This window comes from Polypterus senegalus, chromosome 1 (genome assembly GCF_016835505.1).
Source record: "Polypterus senegalus isolate Bchr_013 chromosome 1, ASM1683550v1, whole genome shotgun sequence".
NCBI classification, from domain to species: Eukaryota; Metazoa; Chordata; class Cladistia; order Polypteriformes; family Polypteridae; genus Polypterus; species Polypterus senegalus.
In genome coordinates, this window is record NC_053154.1 from 181,596,542 (window position 1) to 181,622,328 (window position 25,787).

At 38.0% G+C, this 25,787-nt stretch overlaps 1 protein-coding gene across 5 annotated transcripts in view; it reads left to right on the plus strand.

Moving 5' to 3' along the window:
* The window catches only part of wdr53 (WD repeat domain 53), a 51,662-nt gene that overhangs the window by 10,856 nt on the left and 15,019 nt on the right, over positions 1-25,787 (plus strand). The window contains exons 1-2 of one of the 5 annotated variants that reach the window (XM_039764112.1): positions 981-1,067; positions 9,431-10,456. The exons of 3 other annotated variants lie outside the window; for them this stretch is intronic. In XM_039764112.1, the coding sequence (XP_039620046.1) occupies positions 1,062-1,067; positions 9,431-10,033 (609 nt within the window). In that variant the 5' untranslated portion in view covers positions 981-1,061 and the 3' untranslated portion in view covers positions 10,034-10,456. Of the gene's footprint in view, positions 1-980; positions 1,068-9,430; positions 10,457-25,787 lie in introns of those variants that run through there. One more of the 5 variants, XM_039764104.1, reaches the window with a different exon arrangement.

The window sequence follows — 25,787 nt, forward strand, 5'->3', positions numbered from 1 at the left end:
AGAAGACCCCACCGGGAACCACTCATCTCCACTACAAATAGGAAAAAGAGGCTACAATTTGCACAAGCTCACCAAAATTGGACAGTTGAAGACCGGAAAAATGTTGCCTGGTCTGATGAGTCTGGATTTCTGTTGAGACATTCAAATGGTAGAGTCAGAATTTGGCATAAACAGAATGAGAATATGGATCCATCATGCCTTGTTACCACTGTGCAGGCTGGTGGTGGTGGTGTAATGGTGTGGGGGATGTTTTCTTGGCACACTTTAGGCCCCTTAGTGCCAATTGGGCATCGTTTAAATTCCACGGGCTACCTGAGCATTGTTTCTGACCATGTCCATCCCTTCATGACCACCATGTACCCATCCTCTGATGGCTACTTCCAGCAGGATAATGCACTATGTCACAAAGCTCGAATCATTTCAAATTGGTTTCTTGAACATGACAATGAGTTCACTGTACTAAAATGGCCCCCACAGTCACCAGATCTCAACCCAACAGAGCATCTTTGGGATGTGGTGGAACGGAGCCGTGCCCTGGATGTGCATCCCACAAATCTCCATCAACTGCAAGATGCTATCCTATCAATATGGGCCAACATTTCTAAAGAATGCTTTCAGCACCTTGTTGAATCAATGCCACGTAGAATTAAGGCAGTTCTGAAGGCGAAAGGGGGTCAAACACCCTATTAGTATGGTGTTCCTAATAATCCTTTAGGTGAGTGTATATTTTAACAGACAGAAGCACTGCTCAAAAGTGTGGAGACAAGTAGCTGTCTCTTTAATCACAGTGCTCATTAAAATGTACAAATGAATCATTAATTGATCGATTGATAGATATTTGTCCCCAGCAGGAAATTTGGCTTTGTTACAGAAGCTCAGTTACATTGTGCTACTGCGCTTCTGAATTGATAACAGCGATTTTAGATTTTTATTTTCTCTTTGTGTTGTCTTTTGCTCAGTTTCTTTTGCAATTTCTCTGAAACCCTGATGGATTGAAAAAATTGGGGCGGATGTTTTAGGAAGAAACTCTGTGGGATGAGACTTTATGGAAATCAATTTTGATGTTCGTAAGTACAAACTTTTGAACAAGTTGTCTCCGAATGTGTATTCTTCTTTGAGAAGCACATCTGGCCCAATAAGATTGGCATCAGTAAAAAAACGACTGGCAGCATTACTGAATTTGCTTCTGTCACTGCTCGGGGTTTGTTTCCTGCATTGTGCCCTTTGATGGCTGGGATTGGCTCCAGCACACCCCTGTGATCCTGTAGTTAGGATATAGCGAGTTGGATAATGGATGGATGGACCAGTAGGCATCTCTAAAAGAGACACATCATATTTTTCACATTTATAATTGGTGGCCAGTGTTCAGCTGAGGGTTTCACTAGTTAAATAGGGGATTACATTAACTTGGTGACCATGATCATAAGGCAACAGTTTCCAGAGAAATGCAAGTCATTTCCTCTGAAGAGCAGCAGCCTAGGATGGCATTTAGTTTTCAATGTGAGATAAAATGTGACAATGTTTCCTATATTTAAGATAAACTGACATGTAAATTACAGATAATGAAGTTAGTTGATACTAAATATAGGCACTAATAGCATTTGTTATGAACAGTACAATCAAAACTTCATATCTGTTTGCATACAAGTAGAAAGAAAATGTCTTGTGTGTAGTCCTCATACAAAGATTACTTTAAGGTGAGTCAGTTTATTATTATCATTCATATTCCACATTTTGTGGGAAAGGTCATGGAAGCATCCTCAACAACAGTCAAGAGATATCTCTCCAGCATGTCCTGGATCTGCCCCTCAGTCATCTTCCTGTGGTTCATGCCTTGTACATTTTCAGAGGGAGGCATCTTAACTACACAACCAAAATGACTAATGACAATCTGGAAAAAATAGCGGTTCTACTTTTAGGTCCTCGTGTATTGCTGAGCTTTTCACTCTAGTACAGACAGGGAGCCAAGCAACCCTGTACTGTACAAGATCACCTCTGTCTCACTTGCGAATAAGACCTTGATGTATCTGAACTCCTCAACTTGAGGCAGCCGGTCACCCCTTACCTGCAGGGGAAAAAAATCCTATTTTCCAGAAGAGGAAAATAACCCTAGATCTGGAAGTGGTAATTCTCATTACAGCTGCATTATACGCAGCAACAAACCGTGCCAGAGAGTACTGGAGATAACCGTCACAAGAGAACAACAGGACAAAACCTAGGAAAAGAAAGAAATTAAATCGTTAGATTCTTAGACTGGGTTAACCTGTATCCCTGAACTGCACCTTAATATTCTGCCGCAAAAAATCAAGAATAGAAAAATCAAGAATATATAAGAAACACAACTGGCCTAGTCCAATGCCTATATTGAATGTTCTTATGTTAGTACAAAGTACACAAACACAGTTCTTACAGTCCCAATACAGGGACAAAATAGCTCACTCAGCAACAGTAAATATGGAACTCTTATACAATGTTCCACTACATACTGTGTCATAAAGTTTCTCCAAATCAACAAGTCACATGTAGACAGGATTGTCAAACTCCCATGGCTCCTGATTTGTCTATGTGGGGTAAAGAGTCAGTCCACTATTTTTATGGCCGGAGCTAGTTATGTTTGCAGACTAATTTAGCTGGTTTTAAACTTCGAGCATTTTAAAGTCTGAGTGTCCAGGACTCTGAGTTTGGCTTGTTTGACTCCTTTTCTACTATGTAGTAGTAATTCTACAATTGACTAATGGCTAAATATTGTTGTTTTTTCAGTTATGTTAATACATTTATACTTTGTTTTGTGACATTTGTGTATTTAGTGAGTGGTATAATCTATTCTTGCATCATACCTTGAAAGTTGTTGCAGTTCTCTGCATCTGCACATTTAGTGAGGAGCACTGTGCAAGAACAGTATTGTATTTCTGAGGTGGAAACGATAGATTGGCATCTAGCTGTGTGAAGATGATTACTTGTGTTCTGTTTTGTGTGTTGTATTTACCAATTTTTTGACACTCGCTGCATGCCCAACTGACATGGCATGGGGTCAGTCTCTGCCTTTCCTCCATTTTTTTTTTTTGAGTTATTCTTGTGTTCTTAGGGAGTGGAGGACGGGCATTGAGGCATTCCTTGTGTGATTTTGGGCTATACAAGAAATAAATTTGTTGTTGTTGTTTCAACCTTGCATCATCTCAAACACTATCATTGTAACTGAACAACAGAGTGCACAGTGTCTGTGACAACATATGATTCACTTTCACTACTGGCTCACTGATGTCTTTGAATGTCAATTTATAATCCAGGTGTCCCCAACTAGAGTCCTGGAGGGCCCCAGTGGCTGCAGGTTTTAATTCAAACCCTTTTCTTAATTAGTGCACATTTTTGTTGCTAATTAACTTCTTTTGAATCAGTTTCAATTTACTTGTTTTTTTTAAGATTTTTTTTTCCCCTGAATTTCTTCATTGTTCCTCTGAATTGCTTTATTTCTTTCCTTAAACAGAAATGAAATGGTGAAGTGAGTGAGCCAACTAAGTCAGGGCCTCAAACACCAACCAGTTTCATGCCAACCAGTTGCTAAATTAGGTGCAGATTCTTGTCGTTAATTAAACCTGTTCTTTAATTCCATGGTTTGTTGCTGCTCTAATTATGCAAAGGCATACATTTCTGAAATTGTTAAATTTCTTTTTTCTAAGAGCATTGATAAAATGTTTTGGGGACCTGAGCAGATCAACATCCTTGAGACCTTCATCTTTCTTTATTTTCAGATATTGTATGATGGACACAATTTGTTGGTCATGTTTTGGCTCATTTTGTATCTCCTTATTGTTTGGCAACTAATTAAGGAAAAAGAAACAATTAAGGGGTCTAATTCTTTGAGAGCAAGTTGATTAAAATAAATTCAAAAGAAGTTCATTATGAGCAAAAACAGGTAACTAATTAAAAAATGGTTAGAATGAAAACCTGCAGCCACTGGGGCCCTCCAGGACCGGAGTTGGGGACCCCTGGTATAATATAACTTCACAGAAAGGTTTTTCCTTTTCAAGAGGTTATTTTTATTTTTTAACATGTGCGGTATGCCATCTGGACGGGCAACACACACATGTTTAATAGGGATCTTTTTAGGAGACTTTTTGTCTGTTGACAGTTTATTGTAATCAGAAGTCTGCTGTCTATTTTGTAAAGTTAACAAAAGTGCAGCTGCTCTTTGCATTTTAAAATCAATGCCCCTACTTTGAGCTCTGCTATCATAAGCTGTTGGATTGGTTTTGAAATGTGACACTCGGTGAGCCGTCTAATTGTTCCAACCCACTTTTAAGCAAAATTCACTCATGCTTGTCTCCAGACATACTAGATATATATTATAAATCTGTTTTAGTGAGACTGTACTGATGCTGATTCAAACCTTTGACACTATATGGGGTGCAGTAATGTGCTAAAGTATATGTTGTTTTGATTTTTACAGATTACCTCCTCCAAGAGATAGGGCAAAATGTTAACCTGAAACAAAGGCTAGGTCTATTATTGCATTTGTATTTTTTATAAAAAGTAAATTACAATTATAGGTACACATAGTGGAGGACTGAACTTTAATTCTAATTTTGATCTTAATTGGGTACAGTTTTAATTTATAGTAGTACCAAAAAAAGTCATACAGAAAAAATATAAAATTAAATGTGGAAATAAAAACAGATTGTAATTTAACATCACAGAGCTGTGCCTTAAATTATTCTCTGATCAGTCAGTCTTGGTAGCATTGATCCTATAAGAACAACTAGCTACCATCTGTCTTGAAAAATGTAGTTAGTTTTCCAAAACCTTCTCAACAAAAGGCTAAATTTTTATATGTACTATGAGAGTTAACTAACAGAAGCTCCTCAATTTCTTTGGCTGTTGAAAGGAAAAATATTCAAGCCAAAATTAAGAAATAAGGTTACCATTTCATCACAAACAAAAGGAGTCCAATTTAGTTTCAAGAGCAGATGATTCTGGCTATAGAGAAGCATTGTACTAATGGGTATACATAATCTGTAGTTCTAATTCCAAACTAATGAATCACCATTGATGGTGGCTTTATTTTCATCAGTGGATGTGCTAAAGAGTTCTGCACATCCAAAATTTAAATTCATTGACACCTGCTATACTGTTACCCCATTGTTTTGAGGCTAAGCTGGCACATTAGTCTCAGTTGACATATGGATTGCAATTAATGCCTGTAGAGACTAAACCTGAATCAAATGTGCCTTTTTTTCTCAAACCAAGCTGAGTCTGTCCAGTTGTAGGTTTGCCTGATGGTTATCTAGTTCAAAATGTGATATGCCAATGCACATATCTCCCCCCAAACCACTCTCCTCGCCTAATTTTTTTCTTGAAGGAGACAGTGGCAAAACTCATAAGTTGATATTTAGAACCAGAAGATGAATGCAGACTTAAAACATCATGGAGGGGTCAAAACCTGAAGCAAAACATGAATTAAAAAACATTTCTTGAAAAATTGCACACTGAATACTTTTAAAAGGTTATCCTCAGTCTTGGACATTGAGAAACTTGAGGCACCAGCTTATAAATTGTTTTGTGTTTGAGGACACAACACACTTTCAGGAACATACCCCCAGGAAAAGACATAATATTGTGTAACAAAGCCAAAAAGTGACAACACGCACAATAAACAAAATGGTGATGTGGTAATGACATTAACAGAAATTTACATTGTTTCAGAGCCAGTATACAGTAAAACTAATCTTCTTCTTTCAACTGCTCCTGTTAGGGGTTTCCCAAGTAGATCATCTTTTTCCATAAGTGTACAGAAAAACTAATAATGAATTAACATTCCTTAAAGTTCAGAAACCCTAATAAACTAAAATATATGTAAGAAAAAAATACAAAGTGAACAAAGTTATGTCCAATATGTTTAGCTAACTTTTGTTGGTTTGCAGGTGACTCTAAAGTGTACATTCTAAAAAAAGGCATAACTCCAAAAATTGGGACATTGAGTATAAATTTATGGTACTTGTAAAAGTTGGCTTTTTTCAGTTTTATTCTCTCAATCACAATCACGCTCTAACAACCCTCACCCCCCCCGATCTGACTCTAAGTAGCAGTTCCAGCATAAACTCACACCCAATCTGATGCTGTTCGTTTTCAAATAATATTGCATTAGTGTCCCATATATTTGTCTCTTTATTTTTTCTCTCTGTGCTGCGTCGACATTGTGCACGAGAAGGCGTGAGCTTATTCAGTGTAGCAGGGTCAACGCACATGTACTGTGCAAGGCATGCACGTGGGCCACTGTGAAAAGAGTGCTCATTGCTCATATTGCAGAGGAACTTCGTCGTCGCATTTTACTAGAAAAGCCGATGGAAAAAGTAAAGGAGGATGCAACGTCGACATTATAAACCGTAAGGTGCATACTAATTCTGCGTGAACAGGAACACTCAATAAAACTGAATAAAAAAAAATAAAGTGACAGTGGGATAAGAAGAAGGCAGATTCACCAGCGTTTGTGTGTCAGCTTTTATCCCTCCAGATCAAAGAATGTCCAGTTCCATTGCCTCAAAACACCACTCACATCAGTTATTCCCAGTTTCAAATAAAAACTAACAGCGTCAGATCCCTGGGTGAAGGGGCGGTAGTATGTATCGTGATTGTGAGTGAGAGAATAAAAGTGAAAAAAATATGTTAACTTTTACAAGTACAGTACTGTAAATGTACACGGTCTGTTATAGATGCAAACCAAATGTATGTATGTAATGTATAATATTAACAATAAGAGCATCTCACTACTGAAAACGGCAAATATAGGAGAGAGAGTGGGGATCGAACCGGTGGCCTCTTGATTACAAGTCAGCAAATCTTGCCGCTATGCCACGGAAGCTGTTGCATTGTCCTTGAACCTTTTGTGAAAGAGTTTATTTGATGTTTGGACTTAAGGCTTCATACATTATATAGTTTATGCCTACATTTTGTAACATTTATTACAAAAATAAAGAAAAAGTTTCTGTTTTAAAAATGTGTTTACACAGATTACTGTAGAAACGAAACACACATGAAATGCCTGTGTTCCAAATAACAATCTATTATTTTCACTCTAAAACTCCAGCAGTTCACTCCCAGATAATCAAACAAGGCATGAGCTGGGAGAAGTTTGTGCACGTTCTAAGTCAGTGGGGGGATGGAATAGCAGGCTACTTGCTGCTTTTCTTAATCGGCACATTTACAGAACAAAAGACGCTGATGGAGCGGTGCAAACGGATTTAAGGTGGGCTGGATGTACGTGTTTTCTTGTAGGCTTTGGTAATTCTAGTGTTAAAAGACATGGAGAAATTGGAGCTTAATGTCATTGTTGTATGAATTACATGTGAACTGACCATGTCGCACAAGCTTTTGTATTTCAGATATTCAGTAGTACTTTTACCAGCAGTGGCTCTTGATTGGATACTAGATTTATAACATGTAGAGTTTTGGGAAAGACTGAAGCTGACACTGAGCAGCTGTGCATTTTGGCTTGGGCATTCACCGCTTAATAATTGTTTAATCTCTTTAAGCCCTGTCACTCACTCAGTTAGGTTTTACATTCTACTGATCTCAGGATCTTGCACTCTGTTAACTGCCTTCTTGGCAAACTTAATCAAGGAGTTTCTTAATTATGGCTTCACAGTCATGAGTGAATTTGGAGAAAAACAACATTGTTGTGTTGTGTGGTCTTTGCCCTACCAGTTCCTGCTTGCTAGAGAGCTAACAGCGAGAGGCCTGACCCTTTCAGTGCAGTAAGGCAATATGCACTAAAATGATGTGTTTTTTTTTTTTTAAATATTTACTAGGGGGTTTCGCCCTTTGCTCACCAACTCCCGTGTTTGGTTTTCCGGATACACACTTTTAAGGTTTTTTTTTTCTTTTGAATTGTTGCTATTTCATTAGTTTCACTTTTATTTCAGAACTTCTGTAAAAACAATATTTGGAATCTTTTGTGTCCCAATATGCTGAATGTTTTAAATGAGGTCTGTGAGACTTGTGTTTAATGACTTTGTACCGTAATTTAGGAACTGATCCTTGCTTAGTAAGTGGGTTTCTTGTAAAAATACTATTTTAGCATTTAGACCTGTTAGGTGAGAGAGTACTTTCTTTCTCTTTAATTCGTGATTCAGGCCTTTAACATTCCAGTTTACGAAGTTAACTGTCCCATCATGGAGACACTGATTCTGAGTTTTTGATGTCATTTTATAGTCTTATTATAATTATAATTATATGGATTGAGAGGATAGATTAGGTATAGATCAGGCCTGCTCTCTCTCTCCCCCCCCCTTAACCCCCCCACCCTCTCTTTTTGCCTCCCCAAGTGAGGCTAAAACCCACTTCACACAGTCCCAGTCCTCTGACATACCCTGAGACAGAGCACGTCCAAAGCAAAACAAGCCCCAATGCAGCGGCGCTTTAGGGTTAAAAGATAGAGATATCTTTAAAAAAAAAAGTAGTTTTGCACTTAAAATATATATATAGCCTTCAGCAATTTTAGTGCATTAAGATGATACACCCTGATAATAAACCCGGGGGATGTTGTTAAAAATGTGTCCAGAATAAACATAACAAGTCTTAATGCAGTAATAGCAATAACAATAAACCAAGGGCATGATATTGAACAGTCTCGTTTAGGGTAGAGATGAAATAATTAGAAAAGAAAAAGAAAAAAAAAAAAAGAATAATTAAGCACAATAAAACATAAACAGCGCCCTAGTAATATTAAGTAATAATGAGAATATATTAGAATATATGCTGATAAAAACCCGTATTTTAAAACGAATAGATCAGACAAAAGATTATTAATCCTTGCTTTATCATTAACCCCTGCCACCACTTTGCATTCTTCAATCTCCTTCCGATCAACTCTTCTGCATAGGATGTAATCTACCTGTGTGCATCCTGCTCTACTCTTGTACGTAACCCTATGTTCCTCCCTCTTCTTAAAATACGTATTCACCACAGCCATGTCCATCCTTTTGCAAAATCCACTATGCTCTGACCTTCTTTATTCCTCTCCTTGACACCAACCCTCCAGATGTTTCATTTTTTCTTCTTTCCACATCCAAAACATGTGTGTTAGGAAAATTGGTGATGAATGTGGGAGGTACATGTTTTCAGTGGGTTTAATAATGGGCTGGTGTGCGGATCATGGTTGGTTTTCTTTCTTGAAGCTACTGCTTCAGGGATAGATTGTGGCATTCCAAATTCTAAACTGTATTAAATGGGTTTGAAAACTTTGTTATATTTGTTATGTTGTCTGTTTGATTATAAACTGTAGAAGTTTCCATTTCTATGTAATTAGTATGTCTTTGACTAAACATTTTAATTATTTTAATTAGATTGTTGTTTCACTCATTTTACAGGTTTAATTCTAACATTGTCTTTGCTTCTTTATAATGTTTAATGACTGCCCATTTCTCTTTTTCCCTAGGTAATGTTATGGAGTCTGCAAAAAACTCATCCTCTCTGGGTACTGAATATGCAGGAGCTTAATGACAAAAAACAGAGCCAGCAGCAGAATTCAAGTCAACTCTTTAACCCTCCACTAGTACATACTGTTAGTGTTGCAGACTGTGGTAACAGGTTTGCCTGTGGCTCAGAAGATGGATGGGTCAATATTTTCAGAGTGACAGGAAGTAGGTTTGAGCAACAGATGGGGTTCAAAGCGCATAGTCAGGGAGTATCTCAAGTCCATTATGTCAGCTTTCTTAATAGTTCTTGTTGGCTCCTTACTGGAGGAAATGATGGAAAGGTCAATCTGTGGGATGTTAGCAAGGAATATTTATTAAGCACTGAAGGCAAAAGCAAAACAGGCAGGAAAAAGGGCAAAAAAAAACATAGTGATAAGAAAGACATTGATACCAACAATGATAGAAAGCTGGAGGAAGGAAATATTTCACCAACGATTTGTATAAACCATGGCAAAAAAGTAAATTGGCTTTGCCCTCTCCATGTTAAAGGAGAACTGAAGATTATTGTGACAGATGAAAGTAATTCATTATCTGTTTATCCTATAAGTATTTTAGATAAATAATGCCTCATTGTTTAAATGGTTGATTGATAGGCTTGTAATCTGGAAGAGAACAATTACAAAGAAGAGTTTTAGGTACTTGTGCTACATTTGCCTTTATTTCATTTTATCCTTTCCCAGAAATGTGCTAGTACTTTATGTATTGATTTCATTTTGGCTTAATATGTCATAAAATGTCTTCATTTTTAGTTTCTGCATCTATGGCTGGCTCAGCATCAAAATAATATATGTCACTCCCTGTAATCTGTGGTACATCTCAATAGTGAGTAGTGTACAAGTCACTAATCATTCATATTGTTGTGAATGTTTACATGTGCGTAGTTTTGCACATTGGTTAATGTCACAGAGGTTTGCCTTAGCATAATGTATTTGTTCAGTTAGATTCTTTAAATGTCTAAATAATAAACAGGTTTATGTGTACAATTACTAATATGCCTCTGTTCCTAAGTTTTGACCACTTTTTATATGCCAGTATTCAGCTGTCCTAAAAGACAATAATAGAAGAAAAACTTCAACACTGCATCAAATGTGTAAGCACATCCTTCAGGGACATATGCCATATTTCAGAATCATGACTTCAAGGAGATCAAGATAATGCTCTATAAAGCCTTTTGCATCAATACTCTACTGCAGTGTTTCCCAAACTCGGTCCTGGGGACCCCCTGTGGCTGCAGGTTTTTGTTCCAACCAGATTCCTAATCAGTGACAACACCTGATAGCACTGATCTCCTTTAATTAGCTGGTATTTGTTTTTCTTTTATTCAACATTCAGAAAAGCTTAGCAGCATGATTTTTACATTTATAAAATATTGAGAAATATTTCTGCTTTTGGTATAATGCTTAACTTTCTTTTGTTGATTTCATTATACTTTGCCCTTTCTCTGTGTAGTTTTTCCCCTTTCATTGTATCTTATTAATGACAATTTAAAACAAGCAGAGCAAACACCCAGGCAAACAACACTGAATAATCAAAGGCTGCAACTACTTTAGAGTCAGACCCACTAATTAGTAAATAATGGATTAATTAAACAATTAGAAGACCTAGAAAAGTAGAATGAAACTCAAGATGAAAATACTGTTAAAAAGAAAAAAATACATTATTCCTATGTAACTGCTTGGTACATTTTAATTTTTATTTTTTAGCAAACTTAGTTTTCTAATTTCTATGATGTTCCCTAAACACAGAACTTGGGAAATATTATTTCACTTAATTAGCCCAGGAGTTCAATTAAAAACAGAATCTGGTTGGAACAAAAACCTGCAGAGACAGGGGGTCCCCAGGACCGATTTTGGAAAACACTGCTCTACTATGTAGTAGTGAAAAGTAGGTTGCCTGCCATTCTTCTTCAAAACCCTTGACAGATTTCATTAGCAGTGCCTCAGCAAAATTCTTTGTACCACCTTAAAGTATTCCAGCCACCATTTTCCTACCAGTGCCAAGATAACCATAAACAAAATCATGATCTTGGAGAACAAATTGGATGGTACTACAATCAAACTGATATCTCTTAGGCTTCCTATAATTCAAGAGATGAGTTTCCTAGTCATTTCTGAACATTGTGAATATTTTTATACATGCAATTTTAAATTTTAATCTATCTTACACATTGAAATATCATAGGTGTTCCATGATGATCAAAGGTTAATCATATGTACTCTTAGCAATGATACTTACCTGTATGCTTTTCTTAAGTTAAGGGTTAAGATTAATGTTGCCTGCCCAATTTTTTCTGTGGCAGTAAGTAGGCATACAATAATACTACTAATAATAATGTTATGCTATTACTGAAAGATTCATAATATTGTCAGAAAACTATATGCCCTTTTACCCTTCCATTACAAAGACAATCAAAGTCACTAATCCTAATAACAAGATAATAACATTGTTACAAGCTTTAAAAGAATGAGTCTTATATATGCACTGATTTCAAACTTCCCAGAATTCTCACTTTATAGTTTAGAGGACTCATGCTTCAGTCATTTGTCTTTGGCACTTGCCTCAGAGGTGTGAGTCATTCAAGTAAAAGAACAAGAATCTCCTTATTTAAATCTGCACAATTTAACGGTTTAATGTGTTTTTTAATCTCTATATAAATGTATTTTTTGCCAAAAACAGAATGTCCAGACAGTTTTCATTATCTTTTGTACTTTATTTCCTCATTCCTTTTTACGTAATTACTTTAAACCTTGTAGTTGTATAGTTGTACGCTGAATATTAGCTGTCTAAATTATTTCGGGATTGGTACCGTTACAGACATTGTTTGTGCATTCTGTTATCACCAAAATGTGAGTGGACCAAATATGTTCACTGCAGCCTTTTAAAAGGGACTTCATTAGTTGACATTGGGATCAATAATGTACAAGGTGGGCTTTCAGTGAAAAGCACTTGAACATTTGGACATGCATTTATAAATTGTCCTATATCATCAACATTTGCCACTGTATAACAAAGTGGGCATTGTCCATTCCGGTAGGCTTTAGTGACACACCAGGCCTGTTAAGACAGAAGATTTAATAGGGATGTAGACGTCTTGCTGCACCAAATGCCCACATACATTCCAAACTAAGTGGCTGGACTTTTCATACCAGTACTAGTCTGCACTTTATCTGATGATAAAGGTGTAAATCAGAGCTGAACTGAAATCTTTGCAGAGGCCTCTCTGCAGTGTCTTTAAATACAGAAATTGTCATGACCCTCAAGTCCAAACAAACAGCTATACAGTAGACCCTCGTGAAGTCGTGGTTCAGAGTTTGTGGCCTTAGTCATTCGTGGATTTTTCCTTAGAACCTATCTAATAATTGTTAGCGGAAACTGGAAATATCCTCTGTAATTTTTATGGCTTTTTTCATGGCAATACTGTACTGTGGAGAAAACAGGAAACAACTGTAGAGGAAAATGCGGCTTGGGATGATGAAAGTAGCCAATAGAATTTGAAACTGCAACTCCCAGCAGTCCCTGCAGTGGCTCTGATTGCTCTTCTGCTGAGGGTGCCTGGGCTGTAGGGGTCAAAGGATGTCAGCGCGACTTTCTTTTAAAAAGGGGGCCGGTGACCAAAAGCAAACAAAAAAGTTTTTGTAATTTGTGTTTCAAGTTCCTGTCTGTCTGCCTTCTGTTGAGTTACCTGTACTTAATCGTTTTGTCCTGGATTGTTTTGTGGTTGGCGTCTGGAATATCTGCCGTCTGAAATGAGGACTCATGGCCATCCTGCAATGAAAGGAGTGTTCCTGAACCCATCCACCTGTCTTCACCATTTCAGGAACTAGCAGTAGGACTATCTTCACATTCCCATTCAACATGCGGATCTCTGGACTATCTATTTTCATCATTATATTTCATCCGTTAGCGTTTTTCATAAACTTTTTCGTGATTTCATGTTTGTTTTGTTTGTGCTTTGTTGTATTTACAGTGGTACCTCAGTATACGTCTGCTTTGGATTAAGTCCAACTTGGTATACATCCTGTTTGGACACGAAAAATTTTGCTTGGTATACGACCTTTGTTTGGAATACGACTCGCGTGCTAACCTTGTTTTCCTCTCTCGAGACAAAGCCACGACTGCCCACGAGCGTTAGTGCGCCAGTTGCTAGCATTCAGTGAACAACCCGCGCTATAACTCTCTGTTAAATTTTAACGTGTGTGGTATAGCGGGTCCACAGCTCCTGTCAAAGTCCAGCTTTAAAATAAATAATCATGACACTCGCAGCTTGTTGAGGCGGCGTGGTGGTTATGTGGCTGAAGGTTGTCAGGGCGATTAGCGATGTGGGCGTTTCTCACCTAAGTGCACTTGTGAGGGACTGTCCGCATTCATGATTGTTCCTGGGGCTGCTTATCTTGATGAACAGAAGCGCGAGTTGGCTAGAAGGGGAGGAAAAAGAGAACGGATGGGAGGATGAGTGAGTGAGAGAGAGAGCGAGAGAGCGAGCAAAGTAGCTGAAGTAGGCAGAGTTTACGTCCGCTGCAAGTAGGGCGACTCCCCAGTTGGGAAGCAGGGGGGCCGCCCGGTAAAAAGGCACCGGGCTGCTTCTTGTTTTTTTTTTTTTTTTTTTTAAAGAATGCTTCCTGCTGTATTTTAACCTTGTTGTTTTTAAGAAGACTTTTTTCTATTGGTTTTAACCTCCATGTTTCACTTTTGATTTTATTTATTATTTATTGGAACTTTGGAGACTGCACTTTAATTTGAACACCTTGTTCAAATCAGTCTTTTAGACCTCGAACCAACTACCTGCGTACTCTCTCCTGGGTTTTGTATAGTGGAGTTCAATCTGCTGTCCGATCTGTTGACAGGATGTCTCTATTCAAGGATTCCAATGCTCCTTTAGCTGACATGACTTTTCCATTAGGAGAAGAGCAGCCTGGCAGTAGGGTAATGGCAGCAAGTGCCACACCCAGATACAGAGAAGAGAAACGGAATGGAGAGGGTTAGTAATGGTTTAAAAATACTGTGAGAAGTGCAGTATGCACAGCTGAGCTGTAGTCAGGGTATGCTAGACTAAGGTAGTAAGTCTTCAGATTTAAAAACATAAGGGGCATCTCTTATATTAGCAGGCAGGTCATTCCACAGCTTTGGGGCCCTGTAACCAAAAACGAGTACACCCACTGTTACTTTATTAATCCTCAGAACCTTAAGTAATCTGACATCTTGAGACTTCAATATGCGCAATGGTTTTTAAGTAATAATAAATTCAGATAAGCAAGGAAGGCCTCCAATGTGAATTGTAGGGTATATGAGAACATGAGGGCAACCATTACGAAGGATATTAGCAAGGCCAAACAGTTAGAGAGGAATATTGGAAGGTAAAGCGACAGATGACCCAAAGAGATTCTTCCAGATTTTTAGTAGTAAAAGGACACTCAAGGAGGAAATGAACTGCTGCAGGAACAGTAAAGGGAAACTAAAAATATAGAAAGTAAAATAGCAGATGCTCAAAACTAGTTTTCATTTCTGTTTGGTTTAAAGCTCTTCACTTGTAACCTCCTGTAACAGTTGTTTCTAAACAGACCCCCAACCTGATGATTACTTGATAATTTTGAACTTTTTTGTATGCCCATTAAGATAAAAGCATCTGCTAATCAAATAAATGTAAAATGTGAATGTAATGGTCTGATTTATAAAACTGATGAGAATTCAAAGGTACCTATGTGTGCTAGTTAGAATACCTGTTTAATTGATCTGTCCCTATACTGTACTTCACAAAAACAAAACATTTGGTTTAAATGATTGTGTCCACTGTAACTGCAGCTTCATGTGGTTTAAAAATATTTTATTTCCAGGGTTTGTATATCATAAATACTTAAAAATAAGTAATATTAAATTGATTCAGGAACTTTCCAACTAGATATTGCTGCATTGGAGACATTGTGGGCTAGGGGTGGGGTAAATGACAATCAAAGTTAACTTTAACAAATCATGTTGTTGCTAGCACGTCAATGAGAAGTTCATTTCTCCAATTACTAACGGTCCAAAGTTGTCCATCTTCAAAAATGTTTTTGTGGTTTTACCTTAGAGGTCTCTCTAAACCGCTATCATGAGGCCTGTTCACACTTATGCATTTTTCTAGTAGTTTAGTGCTAGACCAGAACACTCGTAAGCCATAGTTATTTTCAATGACACTATCACATCTTAGAGTTTTAGTAGTGAGTGGTTTAGAGAACTCCTGTCTGCAGCAGTCTAAGAGATATATTTTAGATAATGAGTAATTAATTTTGATATAGATGCTACAGTACTGATACAAATAATTTTGCTACTTTTAATAATTCTGCTGATTTATTTGTTATCTCTTACTTGATTGTTTTTTCCTGGCACAATGTAAATGTATTAGAGAGAGAGAAAGAGGTCAGGAGCAGGTGGGAAAGTTGTGTATGCTCAGTGCACTAAAATAGTAAAGAGTTAAAAGAAGCTGAGAACCCATGGCTTCAGTGTCTTTAGCCTTTATTCTTCCTTTTACAAACCTTAAACTGGTAGCAATAATGAAGACATAAGTCTGTAAAACTCACTGAACTGTCTGCTAAGCATCAGTGGACACAGACAACTTCATTCATTCAATATAAAAAAATAAAATGTAACAATAATGTACAGTAAATAAAACATCAAAAAAAGCAATAGGAAATTGTTAAACAACAAAATCTCCATCATTGCAAGCTTCAGATGAACTGCTCCAGTTTTGTCAGCACTGGGCACGCTGTTATGAGGTTATCCAAGAGAATAGGTGCAGCGATGCAGACATTAATATTGAGGCAAATTGATACATTTCATTTTATTGTATCTGATAACTTACCAGAAGCAACCCAGTGTAACAGGCATTTGCAGGAACCTTTTGGACATAAAGACTCAGCATGGTGGCGCTCTGGCTAAAGGATCTCAAAGGTTGCCGGTTTGAATCCTGGCAGTGGCAGAAGGAATGCTATTCTGTTGGGCCCTTGAACCAGGCCATTAACCTGCAATTGCTGCAGGGGTGCTGTACAGATAGCTGACACTCTGACCCCGAAACCCATGACAGATTAAGTTTGGGTATGTGAAAAATGATAAATCCATAATATAGGAAATTGTATACAGTGAATAAAGGATTAAAAATCACAAAAAACAAAAAATCCATTACCTTTCTTCAGACACCCTCTAACTCTTGCAACATATTGCCCAGCAAACTGATTGTGCTTTATTTTGCTGAGGTTTGTCAAAACTGATTGTGCTTTATTTTGCTGAGGTTTGTCAGCTAATGTGTTATGATTGCATTTCCTTACTTTGCAAATATCTCTATACTAGCAAAATACCCACGCTTCACAGCGGAGAATATTGTGTTAAAGAAGTAATGAAAAAGAAAAGGAAACATTTTAATAATAACATAACATGATTGACAATGTAATTGTGTTGTCATTGTCATGAGTGTTGCTGGCATATATACTGTGTATATATATATATATATATATATGTATATACACAGACACACACACACATATAAACATATATATATATATATATATATATATATATATATATATATATATATATATATATATATATATATATATATATATATATATATATATATATACAGTGGTGTGAAAAACTATTTGCCCCTTCCTGATTTCTTATTCTTTTGCATGTTTGTCACACAAAATGTTTCTGATCATCAAACACATTTAACCATTAGTCAACTATAACACAAGTAAACACAAAATGCAGTTTTTAAATGATGGTTTTTATTATTTAGGGAGAAAAAAAAATCCAAACCTACATAGCCCTGTGTGAAAAAGTAATTGCCCCCTGAACCTAATAACTGGTTGGGCCACCCTTAGCAGCAATAACTGCAATCAAGCATTTGTGATAACTTGCAATGAGTCTTTTACAGCGCTCTGGAGGAATTTTGGCCCACTCATCTTTGCAGAATTGTTGTAATTCAGCTTTATTTGAGGGTTTTCTAGCATGAACCGCCTTTTAAGGTCATGCCATAGCATCTCAATTGGATTCAGGTCAAGACTTTGACTAGGCCACTCCAACGTCTTCATTTTGTTTTTCTTCAGCCATTCAGAGGTGGATTTGCTGGTGTGTTTTGGGTCATTGTCCTGTTGCAGCACCCAAGATCGCTTCAGCTTGAGTTGATGAACAGATGGCGGACATTCTCCTTCAGGATTTTTGGTAGACAGTAGAATTCATGGTTCCATCTATCACAGCAAGCCTTCCAGGTCCTGAAGCAGCAAAACAACCCCAGACCATCACACTACCACCACCATATTTTACTGTTGGTATGATGTTCTTTTTCTGAAATGCTGTGTTCCTTTTACGCCAGATGTAACGGACATTTGCCTTCCAAAAGTTCAACTTTTATCTCATCAGTCCACAAGGTATTTTCCCAAAAGTCTTGGCAATCATTGAGATGTTTCTTAGCAAAATTGAGACGAGCCCTAATGTTCTTTTTGCTTAACAGTGGTTTGTGTCTTGGAAATCTGCCATGCAGGCTGTTTTTGCCCAGTCTCTTTCTTATGGTGGAGTCGTGAACACTGACCTTAATTGAGGCAAGTGAGGCCTGCAGTTCTTTAGACGTTGTCCTGGGATCTTTTGTGACCTCTCGGATGAGTCGTCTCTGCGCTCTTGGGGTAATTTTGGTCGGCCGGCCACTCCTGGGAAGGTTCACCACTGTTCCATGTTTTTGCCATTTGTGGATAATGGCTCTCACTGTGGTTCGCTGGAGTCCTAAAGCTTTAGAAATGGCTTTATAACCTTTACCAGACTGATAGATCTCAATTACTTCTGTTCTCATTTGTTCCTGAATTTCTTTGGATCTTGGCATGATGTCTAGCTTTTGAGGTGCTTTTGGTCTACTTCTCTGTGTCAGGCAGCTCCTATTTACTGTAAGTGATTTCTTGATTGAAACAGGTGTGGCAGTAATCGGGCCTGGGGGTGGCTACGGAAATTGAACTCAGGTGTGATACACCACAGTTAGGTTATTTTTAACAAGGGGCAATTACTTTTTCACACAGGGCTATGTAGGTTTGGATTTTTTCTCCCTAAATAATAAAACCATCATTTAAAAACTGCATTTTGTGTTTACTTGTGTTATATTTGACTAATGGTTAAATGTGTTTGATGATCAGAAACATTTTGTGTGACAAACATGCAAAAGAATAAGAAATCAGGAAGGGGGCAAATAGTTTTTCACACCACTGTATATATACATATATATATATATATTAGGGGTGGGACTTGATTAAAAAAATTAATGTAATTAGAGGCTGTGTAATAATTAATCTTGATTAATCGTATGTAATCACACATGAAAATTTGCCCCAAATCGCAAATGTTTTTTTTTTATTTAAAAGGGTTTTAGTGGGCGACAGAATCAAATAATAGACATGGACATGAATATTGTAAACTCAAGCTCTTTTAATTTCTGAAAAAAAAAAATGCTTTTAAACTGCATTTCAATTCAAAACAGAAACAAAAATATCATTGCTAGCTAAAATTGGGCAGACTTAAAAATAAAGTGGTATTTTAAGAACTTTAAGTACATTTTCAGAATGGTATTGTCTTTAAATAATAATAACAAAAATTTCAACATAAAGTGCAGTTTTTCTTCTTAAAAAAATAAGGCAGAAACATAAAAGGTAATTTGACCAGCTTCACCTTTAAACTCTGAGTAACCTTAGCCAAAATTATTTTGTACATTAGGCTAAAACAGTGTGATCATTGAACATTTTGTAATTAGATGTAATTAGAATTACTAATGGTCACGGAAGTCCAATGATCCCCAGTAAGAGCCACAAAGTCCGCTTTCTGTAATGCATCTAATTTTGCTTGCTTTTCAGTGTGCACAAAACCAAGCTTTTATCAAGGCTTCCGTCGAGGTAGCCTTTTGAAATGAAATTTTCTTCCGATCAGTCGTAGGAACGCGCTTTATTCCGACTCTAACATTTTTGTAGCTCTGATGTGTGCATTAATGTAATCGATGTACCAGGAAATCATGCATTGACAAAAGTTCCCCTTTGCTTGGAATTGAAAGTGAGATTAAATGCGTTATTTTTTTTTTACGCGTTATGGAGGACATGCATCGAAGCTTCTCAGCTGTGCTTGTGCTAAGAAAAGGAAACATTTTAAAAATAACATAACATGATTGTGAATGTAATAGTTTTGTGACCGTTATGAGTGTTGCTGTCATCAAGGATTTGATTATAATTTCTTTCAATCAGGTTCGTATTTGGACAGTTTGCATAAAACCATGCTTTTATCAATGCTTCCGTCTTTTGAAATGAAATTTGCCTCCGATCAGTCTTAGGAACGCGCTTTGTATCCATTATTCATAAAGCTTCAATTGGTAATCTGTCTTTCTGCATTAACCGCATATTTTTTCATACGTCTCAAACCAAGGGGATGCAAGGGTAAAATGAATCGGGAAGCGCGCGTACATACTCGGCAAAGCCTCTACCATTGTGCCACGGCGTGTGGTTTGTCTATTTGAGAGTATGTAGATCGGGTATATATATATATACATATATATATATATATATATATATATACCAGCTTGGAGAAGTAGTGTGTTAAAGAAGTTATGAAAAAGAAAAGGGAACATTTTAAACAAAGGGAACATTTTAAAAATAATGTAACATGATTGTCAATATACAGTGTTGCTGTCATCAAGGATTTGATTATCATTATTTCTTTCAATCAGGTTCGTATTTGTAGGATGTGTTGTGTTCAAGTTACATTCCATGTTTGTCAATCGTTGGAAAGATAACAGGTTTCATTCATGGATTTGTTTCTTACTGCATCAATAAACAGCTCGTCTTCCTCTTTATCTGAGACATGACATATTGCATGCACGGGTTTTTTTTTACACTGTCTTCCTTTAGCAGGATATTGACTTTTTCCACCGTGTGATTTGTTTCTGCTTTAGCTGCACTTATGAATATGCTTGTATGTATCACACGCTTCATATTTTTTTGCTGCCTTCTCAATTGTGTAATTCGGTTTTTGTTAAGCACTCTTTGGAACTGTTGCTTTTTGTCTGTGCACTGCGTCATTTCATGTGAGCCGCTTGGTGTACATGCATCGAAGGTTCTCAGCTGTGCTGGTGCCATCTTGTGCGATGTCCACGGCTGTATTTAATGTTAGCTAAGACCCCGCACTTAAAAATTTCTCTCGCAGTTTCACTGAGTTTGTGCCAAACACCACCCTGACCATCTCATCTTCCTCTGCATAAGCACAGTCCTTCACCCGTGAATATTTAGCGGCAGTGTTTCTATTGGATTGCCGCTGACAGACGGCCTTATATGGGCAGGCACTAAATTTCGGGCATCGAGCAGAAGTCTATTATAGTATATGGACGAAAAAATAGGTTCCAGTTATGACCATTACGCGTAGAATTTCAAAATGAAACCTGCCCAACTTTTGTAAGTAACCTGTAAGGAATGAGCCTGCCAAATTTCAGCCTTCAACCTACACGGGAAGTTGGAGAATTAGTGATGAGTGAGTGAGTCAGTGAGTCAGTGAGGGCTTTGCCTTTCATTAGTGTGTGTGTATATGTATATATATATATATATATATATATATATATATATATATATATATATATATATAAAGCCCAACCCTGTAGGGACCCGTGGTCACCACCAAGGGGTGCCCCAGTGCCTTGGGAACCCTGGACCCCAGTACTTCCGCCACACCAGGAAGTGCTGGGGGGAAGAGGAGTAAGAACACCCGGAGGACTTCCGGCTACACAGTTGGTGCTTCCGCCACACGGGGGTGTGTCGGCGGAAGCTCCTCAGGAAGCACCTGGAGCCCATCCGGGCATGTGTAAAAGGGGTCGCCTCCCTCCAGTCGAGAGCAAGAGTCGGGTGGAAGTGGACGGAGCTCGGAGGAGAGGCAGTCTGGGGACTGAGCAAGGCATCATTGTGCGGCCAGGACTTGAAGGGGTGATTGGTGCTGCGGCACTGGGTTGTGCACTGTAAATAATAGTGAAAATAAAACGTGTGTGGTGAACCAACATGTCTGCCTGTCTGTGTCCGGGCTGTACCGCATAACATATACATATATATACTCATCAAAAAAAGAAACATCCTCTGACTTTCAACTGTTTTTACTTTCAGTAAACTTAATGTGTAAATATTTGTATGAACAGTAAAAGAGTCAACACCATAAGACATAAACTAAAAATGTTTCACAATGTGTCCCTGAATGAAGGGAGGCTCAAAATCAAAAGTACCAGTCAGTATCTGGTGTGGCCACCAGCTGCTCGATGTACTGCAGTGCATCTCCTCCTCATGGACTGGACCAGATTTGTCAGTTCTTGCTGTGAGATGTTACCCACTCTTCCACCAAGGCACCTGCAAGTTCCTGGACATTTCTGGGGGGAATGGCCCTAGCCCTCATCCTGCGATCCAACAGGTCCCAGACGTGGTCAATGGGATTGAGATCTGGGCTCTTCCACTGCAAGGATGATCAGCTGTCCTTCCTGTCTCCCTGTAGCGCTGTCTTAGGCGTCTCACAGTGCGGACATGGCAATTTATTGCCCTAGCCACATCAGCAGTCCTCATGCCTCCCTGCAGCATACCTAATGCACGTTCACGCAGATGAGCAGGGACCCTGGGCATCTTTCTTTGGGTGTTTTTCACAGTCGGTAGACAAGTCTCTTTAGTGTCCTGCGTTTTTAGAATTGTGACCTTAAATGCCTACTTTCTGTAAGCTGTTAAGGTCTTAACGACCATTCCACAGGTGCATGTTAATTAATTGATTATGGTTAATTGAACATGCATGGAAAACATTGTTTAAACCCTTTACAATGAAGATCTGTAAAGTTATTTGGATTTTTAAAACATTATTGTTGATATACACAGTCCTGAAAAAGGTATGTTTCTTTTTTTGCTGAGTATATATACACATATATATATATATATATATATATATATATACACACAGACACACACATATATATACATATATATACATATATATGCATATACATATCTATCTATATATATATATATATATATATATATATACTAGCAAAGTACCCGCTCTTCGCAGCGGCGAAGTACTGCATTACCATTTTTATTAAGAAGAAAATTAAACCTTAAGAAGAAAATTAAACCTTTTTAAACTGAGGGAAAATATGCCAATAATTATTTAAGGATCTCTTTGTATACCATGTTGTCAATTCGGCCCTCCGGTTGTAACATGACCAAGCTGTGCGCTGGGCTTACTCTTAAGCATGTAATTTACAGTTGGCCATGTGAACAGTAATCTTGTCTCAAATCTCACAGCTTGGATTGCTGCTGTCGTAATCGGTTTGAGTTTGTTTCATGGTTTGTTTCAATTACGACAGTATTTGCAGGATTTGTTGTGTTGAAGTGACATTTGGCATATGTCGAGCGTTGTAAGCACACAACCAGTTTTATCGATAAAATCACATCCAGCTTTTGAGAGTTTAAACATTCATAAACATCAAAGTGTCCACTACTGAAATCGTCACCTGTGAATCTAAGATGTTTAAGAGGCATTGGCGGTTGTCGATAGGTGTAAAATATTTGGCCATTTCGGTACACTTGAAAGCGACAACCGAACAATTCAGCGGCAGCCATCAACTCACATGTAGAACCATAGGTGAAGGGCTTAAGCATTTCACTCTTATAGTGCTCCTGTGTAGTATAATTATCTCCTGTACCGTCATCAATCCACACCTTGAACCTGTCCCAGTCATTCAATACATAAGACAGAATGTTCCTCCGGATATCAAGAGTGAGCCTGATATGGCCGTGCAACATGTAACAAAGAGAATGGAAAAGGTAGGTGCTATCTCCGGGCATGGAAACCACTCAGTAAGTAACAGTTCTTTGATCGATAGTGATCATCTCGATAGACATTGTAATGGGGGTTGGAATGATAAAGGAAATGGGTACCTGAAAAATGTAAAGTCTAAAATACCTACACAATAACTATAATTGTAATAAATAAACAATAAAACAGCGGAGAAGATTAAACAAAAAGGCTGTAGTTATCAGTAGGGAGACGTGAATCCCGTGGCGAAGCATGGAAGGGAATGTAGAGACCGGAGCGACAGACGGTCTTATATAGGCAGGCAGCCAACAGCGTGGGAGGCGTTGGGATGGGGGACCCAACGCCACCTCACATGGTGACCGAGGTGCAGGCTATGGACGTATATATGTACGTAAGTAGGATTCAGTTAGCGTTGGGAACCCGTGTACCAAATTTCTTGAAGATGGGCCCATAAGTAACAAAGACTGTTGAAAAGTTCAATATGGCGGCCGACAGTGGCGTCATACCATCGAAATAAGTAAGTACATCGGTTTCGGTTAGCACAGGGAAGCCGCCTACCAAATTTCATGAAGATAGGGCCATAAATAAGAAAGTTCAACATTGTCGACTGTTATCGACCGTTATGACCGTTACGTGTAGAATTTCGAAATGAAACCTTCTTAACTTTTGTAAGTAAGCTGTAAGGAACGAGCCTGCCAAATTTCAGCCTTCTACCTACACGGGAAGTTGGAGAATTAGTGACGTTGGAAAATTCAATATGGCGGCTGACAGTGGCGTCATACCACCGAAATAAGTATGTACATTGGTTTCAGTTAGCGCAGGGAAGCCGCCTACCAAATTTCGTGAAGATGGGGCCATGAATAAGAAAGTTCAACATTGTCGACCGTTATCGACCGTTATGACCGTTACGCGTAGAATTTCGAAATGAAACCTGCTTAACTTTTGTAAGTAAGCTTTAAGGAATGGGCCTGCCAAATTTCAGCCTTCTACCTACACGGGAAGTTGGAGAATTAGTGACGTTTGGAAAATTCAATATGGCGGCCAACAGTGGCGACATACCACCCAAATAATAAGTACGTAAATCGGTTTTGGTTAGCGCAGGGAAGCCACCTACCAAATTTCGTGAAGATGGGGTCAGCCTTCTACCTACACGGGAAGTTTGAAAATTGGTGACGTTGGAAAGTTCAATATGGCAGCCAACAGTGGCGTCATACCATCGAAATAAGTACGTACAATGGTTTTTCTACCTACATGGGAAGTTGGAGAATTAGTGATGAGTCAGTCAGTCAGCCAGTGAGGGCTTTGCCTTTTATTATTATAGACTAGCAAAATACCCGCGCTTCGCAGCGGAGAAGTAGTGTGTTAAAGAAGTAATGAAAAAGAAAAGGAAACATCTTGAAAATCACGTAACATGATTATCACTGTAATTGTTTTGTCACGTTTATGAGTGTTGCTGTCATATATATATATATATATACTAGCAAAATACCCGCTTAGGGAGAAGTAGTGTGTTAAAGAAGCAATGAAAAAGAAAAGGAAACATTTTGAAAATAACGTAACATGATTGTCAATGTAATTGTTTTGTCACTGTTGTGAGTGATGAGTGTTGTTGTCATATATATATATATATATACACACACATACATAAACATATACATATCTATACATACACACACAAATACATATATATATATACATACATACACACACACATATATATACATATACATACATATCTACATATATACACACACAGCTATTTCGTATCAGTGCAATACGCTGCTTGTTAAAACGGATAACTCCCGCTCTTACGTGCAAGTCTGCGTGGATATTATGAACATAATGCTGCATAAGGTTCGAGCCGCATGTAGACGGACTTTTTTTGTTCTTCGAAGTCACCAAAGCGCCGTGCAAACTCAGTGCGCTCAGTTTATCAGCAAAGTGCGTATTTGGGAACACCGTAGTGACGACTTGGTTTAACATTACTTGGCAACAGGGAAAGTGAGGCAAGGTGCACTGGTGCATTTGTGTCTCCCATAAAAGCAGCTTCACTTGAAATCACTTTGTGATTGTGCACGGGTTAAAACGTCCGCTGAAGTGTCAGATTCTTATTTAATTATGCTGCTTTCTGTATCTTCTGCATTGCATTCAGGTTAACCTGATGTTTTGTCTCATAGTGCCGTCTTAGATTAAATTCTGTAATTACAGCCACATTAGCTCCACAAATGAGACACACGGGTTCAGTAAACATATACTCAGCCTCCCATCGGTTTTTAAAGGCTCTATTTTCAGAATCAACTTTTCTCTTCAGCATCGTGTGAGCTAGCTTCGCAATAACTTGATTAACTCGGTAAGTGTTCGGCAAGGCAGCTGAAGCGCTGCATTATGGGATCTGTAGTTTATTGTGTTACCAGCGCTTCATATACCCGGGCTTTAATAACAATAATACAGTATATAAAATGATCTCGCGGGCGGATATAATTACACGCCGGG